The sequence below is a fragment of the Macaca fascicularis genome, chromosome 2 (assembly GCF_037993035.2).
Source record: "Macaca fascicularis isolate 582-1 chromosome 2, T2T-MFA8v1.1".
Lineage (NCBI taxonomy): Eukaryota > Metazoa > Chordata > Mammalia > Primates > Cercopithecidae > Macaca > Macaca fascicularis.
In genome coordinates this window covers 190,485,774-190,498,532 of record NC_088376.1, presented here as the reverse complement: position 1 = coordinate 190,498,532, position 12,759 = coordinate 190,485,774, and the positions used below count along the sequence as shown (strand labels likewise).

General features: G+C 35.8%; 1 protein-coding gene across 4 annotated transcripts in view; it reads left to right on the top strand.

Moving 5' to 3' along the window:
• The window catches only part of CSNK2A2IP (casein kinase 2 subunit alpha' interacting protein), a 128,927-nt gene extending 118,086 nt beyond the window's left edge, over window positions 1–10,841 (top strand). For all 4 annotated transcript variants that reach the window (XM_045385323.2, XM_045385322.2, XM_045385320.2 and 1 more), the window contains one exon: window positions 8,335–10,841. In XM_045385323.2, coding sequence (XP_045241258.2) covers window positions 8,605–10,809 — 2,205 coding nt within the window. In that variant the 5' untranslated portion in view covers window positions 8,335–8,604 and the 3' untranslated portion in view covers window positions 10,810–10,841. The remainder of the gene's footprint in view (window positions 1–8,334) is intronic.
• Window positions 10,842–12,759: the final 1,918 nt, after the last annotated feature.

Genomic DNA, 12,759 nt, shown 5'->3' with positions numbered 1-12,759 from the left:
CATGTGAATATCCAGTTTTAAAAACATTATTTACTTAAGAGTCTATTATTTCCCCATTCTTAGCACCTTTGTTGAAAATTGGTTGACTGCATATGTATGGGTTTATTTCTGGGCTTTCCTATCTGTTCCATTGGCTTATGTGTCTAATTTTTTACTGGTACCATATTGTTTGGATTACTATAGATTTGTAATAGTAATGAAATCACAAAGTGTGCTTACTCCAATTAATTCTGTTCAAGATTGCTTTAGCTATTCAGGATGTTTTATATTACTATGAATTTTGCAGTTTGCTTTTTCTATTTCTGAAAGAAATATTGTTGGAATTTTGATAGGGGTTCCATTGAATTTGTAGATTTTTTGGGTAGTTTGAACATTTTAATAATATTCTTTCTTTCAATCCATGAACATGAAATATTTTTCCACTTATTTGAGTTTTCACAAATTCTTTCATCAGTTGTTTTATACTTTTCAGTGAATAGATCTTTCATCTTCTTGGTTAATTATTTTCCTAAATATTTTGTTCTGTTTCATGCTATTGCAAATGCTGTTGTTTTTCTTGATTTCTTTCTTGGACAGTTTGTTGTTAATGTATAAAAATGCAACTGATTTTTGTATGTTCATTTTGCATCCTACAACTTTACTGAATTTGTTTGTTCTAATAGTTTTTGGGGTGGTCTTTAGGGTTTTCTATGTATGATTATGTTATCTGCAGAGACAATTTTACTTCTTCCTTTCCATTTTTTTTTTTTGCAGATGTACATCCAATTATTACAGCATAATTTGAAAATACTGATTTTTTTCTCCACTGAATTGCTTATATACTTTTGTCAAAAAATCTGCTGTTTTAATACATGTGTCTTTTTCCCAACTTTGTATTTTGTTCCATTTACCTGTTTGTCTACCTTTATGCTAATACTAGACTGCTTTGGCTATTGCTGTTTTTTAATAAGATTTGACATCAGGTAATTGCTGATCTTTCAGCTTTTTCCCTTTACAAAGTGTTCTTGAATAGATATTCAAACTTTTTCGTATTCCAACACTTCACTCAGATTTTTCTTATATTAACATCTAAACATTTAACGTACCAGGGTATGTTTATCAAAACAAACAAACAAAATAACATGGTACAATATTCTTAACAGACTTTAATAGCATTTTACCTTTTTTTTTTTTCTATGAAGGGCTTTTTACTGAGCCAGGATTCAATACAGTATACCATTTTGCATTTAGTCATTATGTTTAAATTTCTCCAATCTGTGAATATTCTATCTTTCCTTGATTTTTTACTGACTTTGACACTTTTAAAGAGTGCTGTTAAAATATTTTGTCAAAGTTGGTCTTGTCTGGTGTTTTCCTATGAAAAGACTGGGTTCATGGACTTGGGGGAAGTGTATTTTACCTTTTACATATTGTTGGATTTGACTGGCTAAAATTTGGTTTACCTTTTTTATCTACATTTATAAGAAATATTGATGTATAGTTGCTTTTTGAAAAATCGGCTGTGTATGGTGACTCACCCCTGTAATCCCAGCACTTTGGAAGGCAGAGGTGGACGGATCACCTGAGGTCAGGCATTCGAGACCAGGCTGGCAAACATGGTGAAACGCTGTCTCTACTAAAAATACAAAAAACTAGCTGGGCGTGGTGGCAGTCTCCTGTAATCCCAGCTACTCAGGAAGCTGAGGCAGGAGAATCGCTTGAACTGGGAGGCGGAGGTTGCAGTGAGTCGAGATCGCGCTATTCCACTACAGCCTGGGTGAAAGAGTGAGACTCCGTCTCAAATATAAATCAATCAATCAATCAATCAATCAAATAAAAAATAAAAATAAAATAAAATAAAAATCTAGTAGTTTTTATTTTGGTTTTGGTATTAGAATAATGCTTGATTCATAGATGGAGTTGAAAATAAATCCTCCATTTTAATTTTCTGAAATAGTTTGTGTAGAATTGGCATTCTTTCTTTCTTAAAGACTTGGTATGATCATCAATGAAGTCATCAGACTCTGAAATTTTTTTATGGGAAGAGTTTAAACTCAAATTCAACCTATTTAATAGAGATATGAGATTTTAGGTTTTCTATTTGTTCTTGAGTGAGCTTTGGAAATTTGTGTATTTCAAGAAATACCTCTCTTTCATCCGAGTTGTCTCATTTATTGGCATAATAGTCTTCATTTTTTTGGTTATCATTTTTAATATCAGTAGTGTGTAGTGTCTGCGGTAACATCACCTCTCTTAATCCTGGTATTTGTAATTGTGTCTTTTCTTTTTTTGAGATGGAGTCTCTCTCTGTCACCCAGGCTTGAGTGCAGTGGCTTGATCTTGGCTCACTGCTTCCTCCACCTCTCGGGTTCAAGCGATTCTCGTGCCTCAAGCACCCGAGTAGCTGGGATTAATGGCGTGTGCCACTACGCCTGGCTAATTTTTTGTTTTTAGTAGAGATGGGGTTTTGCCATGTTGGCCAGACTGGTCTTGAACTCCTTATCTCAAGTGATCCTCTGGCCTGGGCCTTCCAAAATGTTGAGACTACAGGTGAAAGACACCATGCCCAGCTTTCTTTGAATTTAATCCTTTATCTGTATGACCAAATGTTTTCAATTTTATTTATTTTCTGAAAGAACCACCTATCAATATACTTGATTATCTAGTTTCTATCTCATTGGTTTCTCTAATCTCTACTATTCTCTTTCTTCTACTTAATTTTAGTTTAATGGGATCTTCTTCCTTTTTTTATTTCTTAAGGAGGAACCTAATGTCATTAATTTGAGAACTTCCTTCATTTTTGATACCATCATTTATTGCTACAGATGGCTCCCTTTCCTACGTTCAGTTCAGCTTTAGGAACATCCCACACATTCTCAGTATATTGTATAAAATGTATATGTAGTATAAACATGAAACATATTCACATATATTTCTGGTATTAATTTATAATTTAATGGCATTGCCAAATCTGAGAACATACTATGCATTATTTGAACTCAATTAAATTTATTGACACTTGTTGTATGGTTTATAATATTTTGGTAAATATTTCATGTCCACTTAAAAGAACAATTTGGCATTGAATATTCTATGAATATCAGTTAGCTCAAGTTAGTCGATGGCATTTTTGAAATTTTATATACCCTTACTGATTTCCCGCTTGCTCCTATTTATTGATGAAAAAGAGTTATTGCAATTTCCAATGACAAGTTTTCTATTTATTAGGAATATATCTTGAAAAAGGAAGTAGGATGAAGTAGCAAGGAGCATCAGTGCATTAACAGAGAAGTAAAAAATACAAAAGAACTAGATATAGAAAACTGTGACCTTTCCTGGATTACTAGGCATTTATCCCCTCTCCACAAAACTTTCAAGTACTCTCTTATATTTGCAATAGGATGTCTGTGCTTTTATTGAATTTTTAGAGATAATTATATATGAAGTATCCATGATTATCATAAATCCTGTTAAATATCGGTATTGAAGAAAATTTGTGACCTATATGTATTTACTCAGCAAGCAATGACTTCATTTCCTGAATTTTAATATGTTATTCTCTTAAGTTTTCTATATTCTAAATTGGGGTTTTAATAATATAATATGCATGTAGAGGGAATTTAATTTCTGCCTTTTCAAAGGTTATGTCTCATTTTTTAATTTTTGTTTTATTTTATTTTCTTCTTTAATACATTGGCCAGATTTTCCTAAACAATGTTAAATGTAGTAGTGATAGTAAATATGCTCATCTTTTATCAACTTGTAGTGGGACTAGCTCACATTTAACTACCATGTGAATAGTTTGCTTTTGCTTTCATATGTTTGATATCATTAAGTAACTAGTTTTTCTTAGGAGCTTACAGAGTTTTATGAGAAATGGAGGTTGGATTTTATCAAATGAGTGTTTAAAACATCTATTAAGATTTATTTCTGAATTATGAAAATGACAAAATATAGTGCTTCCTAGTAATTTAACATAATTGCTTTGTTTAAATAAGATCAACTTGGGTCACAATAGACTATTTAATTATACTGTTAAATTTAGTGTTTTATTTTATTTGGGAATTTCTGCAAATGACTAAGTGAATTGCTCTATTCCTTTTAAACTTTGAACTATTTTTATCATGTTTTAATGTCTGAATGACATATAGCAGTTTCACAGAACAAATGGAGAATTTTTCTATATTTATGGTACTCTGAAAATGTTCATATAACATTATAAATATCTATTTATTCAAAGTTTGAAGGAACTTGATTATAAAAATAATTTGGACTATTTCAGTTAATTCTTTCATAGGGGTATTTATTTTCTCCCATATTTATAGCCTCATTGAAGTTTCTCCCATTTTTTAGTTATCTGTATGTAATATTTACATGCATCTAGCAAAAACACTTTCTTTGAAATGAAAGTGTCATTTTGCTAAGTCTGAAACTGGGACACATTCAGAAATGTTGTTTTTCTCTGGTTTCTGTCTCAAATAGACTCTTGTTAGTTTTATTTGTTTTGAATTTGATTATTCCTCTTTATATTATAGCAAGATTTAACATTACATTCTTCACTACCGACCCCCACCTCACTCTCCAACTCTCTCGTTAAGTTTTCATCACATCTGAGTACCATATCTTGGTTTACTCCTTAATGTTTCTCCTTTCAGTGCAATTTTGTTTCTGATGTGTCTTTTTAAATTAGCATCATTATAATTTTTTGCACTTTTTATTGAAGTAAAGGAACATATAAAAATACACATACTGTAAGTGTTAAAGCTCAATTATCACTAAGTGAATTCATCCATGCAATCTTCGTCCAGATCAAGAAACAGAACATTACCAGTATCCCAGAAGATCCTTCTGTGTGTTCTCTCCAACTCTCCACCTCCTCAAGTGTATTATTAGCCTGACTATAAAATTAGGAAGTATTTTTGTGTGTATGATTCTTTTTATTCAACATTTTGAGGCTGAACACCATGGCTCACACCTGTAATCCCAGTACTTTGGGAGGCCAAAGCGGGTAGATCACCTGAAGTCAGCAGTTCAAGACCAGCCCGACCAACATGGTGAAACCCTGTCTATACTAAAAACACAAAAATTAGCCAGGCATGGTGGCGCATGCCTGTAATCCCAGCTACTTGTGAGGCTGAGGCAGGAGAATTGCTTGAACCCAGGTGGCGGAGGTTGCAGTGAGCCAAGATTGCACCATTGCACTCCAGTGTGGGCAAAAAGAGTGAAACTCCGTCTCAAAAAGGAGGAAAAAAAAAAAAAGAAACATTTTGTAGTGGTATAGTGCTATATATTCTGTTAATTTTCATTGTTGTTTGGTATTTACTGAAGAACTATATTACGATTTATTTATATATTCTATTGATTGACAGTTGATTACAGTTTGGAATGTAAACTTTTTATAATGTATAAAAAATACTAATTTAGATCGGGCATGGTGGCTCACGCCTGTAATCCCAGCACTTTGGGAGGCCGAGGCGGGCAGATCATGAGGTCGGGAGATCAAGACCATCCTGGCTAACACGGTGAAACCCCTTCTCTACTAAAAATACAAAAAATTAGCGGGGCGTGGTGGCGGGGCCTGTGGTCCCAGCTACTCGGGAGGCTGAGGCAGGAGAATGGCGGGAACCGGGGAGGCGGAGCTTGCAGTGAGCCAAGATGGCGCCACTCACTCCAGCCTGGGCGAAAGAGCAAGACTCTGCCTCGAAAATAAAATAAAATAAAAAATACTGATTTAATGATACAACCCCAAAGGGGTTTTATCAACATTGCCACCAGCAGTGTCTGAGCATTTTATTTAATCTGTATACTCACCAATTATTGCTTTTTTTAGTTTTATGTTAGTCACATTCTGATAATGTGTAGCAACATCTCCCTGTTTTTTAAATACGTACTTTACTGATTTTTTATTTTCATTTTTTGAGACAGTGTCTAATTCTGTCACCCAAGCTGGAGTGCAGTGGCATTATCATGGCTCACTGCAGCCTGGATTCCCTGGGCTCAGAGTAGCTGAGAGTACACGTGCGAATTAATACACCCAGCCAATTTTTTATTTTTATTTTTTTAATTTTTTTTTTGGTAGAGACAGGATTTTGCCACATTGCCCAGGCTGGATTCCATTGATTTTAATGAAGCTGAGGTTTTTTTTCATATATGTGTTAGCCATTTGTATATCCTTGTTTGTGAAATGGTTGTTCATGTGTTTTGCCCATTATAATAGCATTGCCTTTTTTTCTTAGTAATATGCAGATTATCATGGTGATGAGTTTTTTTCATATATATATGTATTGTAAATTTTTTTACATTCTGTGATTTGCCTTTATTCTTTCCAATATGATGTCTTTTGGTTATTGGGAGTTCTTAAGTTTAACAACTCTTAATGGCTGCAACTTTGTATGCTGTTTAAGAAATCTTTGCATGCTCCAAATCCATGAAGTTATTTCATTTTGCCATCTAGAAACTTGGTAGAATAGTCTGTAGTATATTGTAGTATGTGCATTTTCTCCCCTCACGCCAGATCCAACAAGCACGAGAAACCTCAGTGTTTGTTACTCACACAGGCATATGCAAAGCAAGGAAAATCTTTGAGTGAGCAGCAGTGGTGTCTCACCAGTGAGAGTTTGCTTTTATATGTCTCACAGGAAAGAAGGAGAAGAGAGAGAGTGAGGTCATGCTGGAAAGATATACAGAAGTTACTATAATTATACAGTCTAGATAAGATGTGCCTGTAATGGTGGCATTTTACAGAAAACAGTGAATTAAGATATGGAAGTGATCAAATCAAGAGGTCTTGGTGTCTAAATGGCTTGGGAGGGTGAAGTTGCCATGGATGATTTCAAAGAATCTGAATTAAATGACTAAGTGTTTGGAACTGAGACAGAAGATATAGAAAAATATTTCTCTGGAAAGAAAAATAACTGTATTAAATTTTTATTGCTTTGGGTTTGAATTGTTTTTGGAACTTTTGGATAAGGAAGCTTGATTATTTGGAAATACTATCTGGAACCTCAAGAGATAAGCCAGAACTAAAAACAAAAAATTAAGAAGTTAATGTATGTAACTAATGTTGTTGGTACTTGGAAAATTCCACAAAGAATGATGGAAGGCTTGAAAAACAAGTGAATTATGATACTAATAAGATATATTTGAAAAATAAATGCAAAGAAAATGTAACTATGTGAAAAGTCACCTTGACATAAAGAAAAAACTTCTAGCAACAATAGAGTTGATAGCAAATTAACTGGATAAGTTGGCACATATGAGAAATAAATTTGTCCATCAGAAATTGGGTTGGTAAGTCATGGAAACACAGAAAGAGTCATGGAACGTCTCATTCTTCAAGGGCCTCAGGCCAGGGACTTAATTGATTGATTTCAGAAACTGTTGTGATCACTTTAGTCTTAGTTTTTTTTTTTGTTTTTTTTTTTTTGTATCGTGTACCTTGATCAAAAACCTGAAGAACAAAGAAAGCTTGGACCCTGAAAAATAAAATTGTGTGGCATGACACCCTATGAATTGCCTTTAAGAAGTAGCATAAGTCTCCTTGTTGAGTGACAGATGCTTACATCACTTTTGGCCAGCTACAAGGTTCTCTCTTTTTAAGAAACTTCTATAGTTCATTTAAAAATCCTAAACATAACCGATGTGATTACTTAGGAATAAACTGAAAAGAGAAGAGACCTGGTAATATAACTCTTAGAATTATATTGGGATGAGAACAAAAGAAAAAAATTCAGTGGAGACCTGGAAAAAAATAAGAGGATAAGGGTAGAGAATCAGAGTGTGGAGAAATAATGGATAGCAATGAAACAGGAGTCTTAAAAGGGTATAGCCAAAAGTTTCAATGCTGCAGTGGTGACAAGAACTAAAATATGCAATCGACTTTTGGAAGTAAACTAAAAGATGATAGTCATGGGTAACTGAATCTAAATTGAAAATAAACATTTGAAGCTTCCTTTTTATTTTTCTCTGAGTTTTTTTTTTTTTACACAAAAAACTTATCACAGATTTCTATTTGCTTGTTTTATAAATGTAATAATTAAAAGAGCACCAGTGGTAACTACTGCATTTTATTGAGCACCTATAATATCTTGGCACTGTCAGAATATATATATATGTTTATTTATTCTTTAGCCCAATAAGTTAAATATCATATTTGTCTATTTTACAGATGGTGAATTGGGGTTTTGAAAGTTTAATTCAAAAGATATGCATAGCGATACACTAAGTGGCTGCAATACACATTGTAGCTGGAATTTGACATAACACCTGTGCTCTAGTCACTACAAGAGAGTACTTAAGAAAATTAATATTTCTATCAGGACCTCTTCTGACCTCTCCTTACTATTTTGTTAACAGGCATTATTTACTCAGGAGAAAAAAGTATAGGAAACTAAAGAAAATACTGAAGATAATTTCAAATGGTGACAATCTTTTTCAATCTCGTCTGCACTTCAATTTTGGAATAGTCTATAATATTTGAGAATTAACAGAAATATTACAAGATATAAGCTAGCAACTGTTATGTAAAAGTATCCATTTTCCATGGATTCCAGCTAAAAGACTAACAGTTACTAAAACATCCCCACAAGCTAACTGCTTTTAAAAAGACCTCTACCACAACACAAGATGGTGCCATTAGCATATTATGGTCAACACTTTGTGCCATTAGACTATTTCTACCAACTGTCCTCAGCCAATTCATTAACACATCAACGTACAGGTGAAAAACTAAATCAATTCAATAACCAACCTGTAGCCAAAGTGCAATCCCATGGCAATCCCCTTGCAGAACTTCCACTGGGCTCCAAGAGGAAGGTCTGGAGATGCTCAGTATTACCATCTCCCAAATCTCAGAACAAAATTTCAAAGAGCTTCTGTGATAGGATTCTGAATTCACCATTGTCCCATGCCAAGCATCAGAACACACCTTCACTAGGCCTCCACTGGAGAAGTTCATTGTGGCCTGCTCAAAGAGCTCTGAACTCTCATTTGTTGCACTTCAAAGCTCAAACGACATCTTCATCTGACCTCAAAATGACGTCATCACAGGACCTCAATCAAACAACCCTGAGTTCACAATTGCCCTTCTCTAAACCTCAGACAACATCTCCAAGCCTAGATGTTTGCTGGCGATCACCTTCATTGAAGTCTTCTCATCAAAGGGTCTCAAGTTCATCATTATTTCACCTCCAAAATCAAGAAATACCTTCCATAAACATCATTTCGACATCATCTTCCTTAAGACCCAAACGAAAAGCCCTTAGCTCGACATTACTTCAATCCAAACCTCAGAAAACATCCTCATTGGACTGCCTTTGGACATCTTTATTGCAGCACAATCAAAGATCTTTGAGTTCACCATCACTCAACACAAAACTTCAAACAAGTGACTTATTTTGGACATCACCTTCTTTCAAACCCAATCAAATGGCTCTTACCTCTCCATCACTTGACTCTAGATTTCAGAAAATACCTATATTGAACTCTAACCCCAACGTTGCAAACTTACCATTGTCCCATTCAAAAGCAAGACAATCAGCATCATCATATTTTGTCCACCCATCTGAGATTTTACCATTGTTTCAGCTCAATTCTCAGCCAATGTTTATGCTTGATTGTAACTTCCAGACTCCCAGTTCACCCGTCTGTCACTCCAAGTTTCAGAATACCACTTCACCAAATGACAAACACAGAGTCACACATCTGCCATCACCCCATCCAAAAACAAGTGTCTCAGGTCAATTATTATCAAGCTCCAAACACTGCACCAGGAACACAGCTGCTTCAACATTAGGTTTCAGACTCCAGAGTAAAAGCACCTTTGAGATTTCTCCAAAGACAGAATCAAATAAAGAAATTCCATGGACTTTAAAGTATAGTCAGCCCTGCATTGTTAAAGGTGGAACCGTCCCTGATGATGTTGTAAATAAAATCGTCAATTCTATCTCAAAGACCAGAATACAGAGGGATCTCTGTAGGCAGATTTTGTTTCGAAGGATGAGGGGAAGGCCAAATCCTCATCCTGGTCCTCGCCTGTCATCAAATTATGTGGTTTGCTTAGCTTGTGCTTCCTGCATAAAATCTCCATGTAACCATTTTAGAGGAAAGAAAAATCCTCGTTGTGCAACACTTTCTGTCATACCAACACCTGAGGCCAATTCTGAGGGCAAAATAGAAGTGAAATTAGTTCTTGTCCTTTCTCTACCAGAGACTTTCTCATCTTGTCTCCCATTCCCTGTGAAAGAAAACCAGCCTAATGAAGCCCCTGAAGACAACCTTGAAGGAGTAGAGAAGACACCACAGTTTTTCCAACCATCTGAACGGGATATCCAGGGACTTAATATGAAGCAAAAATGGTGGACGGTAGCCCCTGAAAACAAAGTTATAGGCCAACAGCCCCAGGCTATTGACTGGCTGTTTTATGTCAAAAAAAAAAATTCTCAGCCACAATCCCTGCTCCCACCCTCCTCCTCCTCCACTTCCTCTTCCTCCACCACCTCCTCCTCCTACTCTGTTGCCTCTGCCTCCTCTGCCTCCTCCTCTTCATCTTCTTCCTCCTCTTCCATCTCACCCTCTTCTCCCCCTCCTTCCAAAGAGTGTGTCACCCTCACTCTCTCACGCCGTGCATTCCCTAAGGTACGTAGTTACCATCGGTTGCCTGCAGGGGTCTCCTGGCTTGAGTTTATATGTAGTAAAGATTACCAGCTGCATCCCAGAAAACCAAGTCGAAGCCAGTCATCATCTCTCAAAACAAAGCCTGTGAGGAACAACAATACAGTAAAATGGAGAAAGAGAGCAAATACACTGTTCAAATTTTTCCGGACGAAATGAGAAATTGTGATTAAATTAACTTTTAGTCTGTTTGAAGGCATTGATCTCTTAGTTCTTTGAGACTAGTGTTTGAGTTCCAGGGAACTATTATCCCAAGGTCTATTTTCTAGTTAAATAATAGACTATGATCTTCTAGAAGCCCAAAACTGAATCCCATGTTTTTGACTGAATGTCTGGCTTATAGTAGCCACTTTGTAATTATTGTTGAATTTAATATAGTTGGCCATAAACCAGAAATACTTCATCTGTCTTAAATGTATCTAGCTCATTAATATTCTCTTTCCTCAGAAGCCAATCTATGCTAATCTGTTTCCCTATGTTTAATGAAAAATCAGATCATGTTCAATGGGTAAGAAAATCTATAAAGAGAAATCCTTTCAATTATGTGTTTGTAGGGAAAATTCTTCTATGTCTATATCCTGCACTCTGAAGTCAATGATTTATTCAACTTTAGTTAATAAATATGAAGAAAGAATAACTACTGTTACAAATAATTCTACTCAATGCTGACTGTGTTGATATTTTAATTATGGGCTCTTAAGTCACCTGTTCATCATGGCTATCTATACAAACAAAACGAGTTAATAAAAAATGTTTTTGTTCCACTGGGTCTACTGGTAGTGGGAAGACAGGGATTTGCCTTACTTACCTACCTTAAGTGTTAATTTCCACTTCCAATGGCTAGAATTTACATACTCTCTTAAATACACTAATGACTCACAATCCCACTTCTCCACTCTACATCTTTTCTGGTCACTGGACTACATATTGGACATTTCCAACTGGAGCATAGTACAGGCATCTCAAGCTCCACATGGCCAAGCCGGAATTCATCATTTTTACACTTAGAGTTTACATCTTTGAATCTATAATTCTCGGCTCCTGTATTCCCTATCATTTGTCACTATAATGTCATGGTGTGTTTCTCATCGCTTGTTCCTCTCTAACTTCGTTAATTCTACGGCATTATTACTTCTAGAATCCAGCTCTTTTTTTTTTTTTTTCCATCCTCATTGCCACCCTGCCAGTTGTGGTCATAGCCATTTATCACTTAGATATGAAAATAACTTGTGTGATGGTTAATATTAAATGTCAACTTGATTGGATTGAGGAGTGCAAAGTATTGTCCCTGGGTGTGTCTGTGAGGGAATCAGTGGACTGGGGGAGGCATACTCACCCTCAATGTGGGTGGACACCATCTAATCAGCTGCCAATGTGGCTGTAATAAAGCAGGCAGAAGAAGGTGGAAAGAGCAGACTCGCTGAGACTTCTTGTCTCCATCTTTCTCCCATGCTGGATGCTTCCTGCCCTCGAACATCGGACTCCAAGTTCTTCAGCTTTTGGAATCTTGGACTTGCATCAGTGATTTGCCGATCTTCGGCCGCAGACTGAAGGCTGCACTGTTGGCTTCCCTACTTTTGAGTTTGAGACTCCAACTGGCTTCCTGGCTCCTCAGCTTGCAGAAAGCCTATTGTGGGACTTAACCTTGTGATTGTGTGAGCCAATTCTCTTAATAAACTCCCTTCACATATTCATCTATCCTATTAGTTCTGTCCCTTAGAGAACTCTAATACAACTTGTAAACATACACGTTGACTTTTGAACATATTTCTGAGACATAAATTTGTCACCGTGGTGGCATGTTTTTCCCATTGCTTATCCCTCTCTAACATCATGAATTCTATGGCCTTATTATTTTCTAAAATCCAGCCCGTTTTTTTCCATCCCTACTGCCATCCTGCTAGTTGTGGTCATAGCACAACTGTGGTGTGGCTGTAGTTATAAGCAGCCACTGTACTGCTTATAATCCTTTAATCACTGCCCATTGTTTTCTGTGAAAAGTCTAAATTCCTTTCCTGATTGAACAAAGATAACCTCTCAAAATGGATTTCCTCTTCTATTCCAGCCTCCTACCAATGCTTCAGGCATGCTGGTTTCTTTATAATGCAT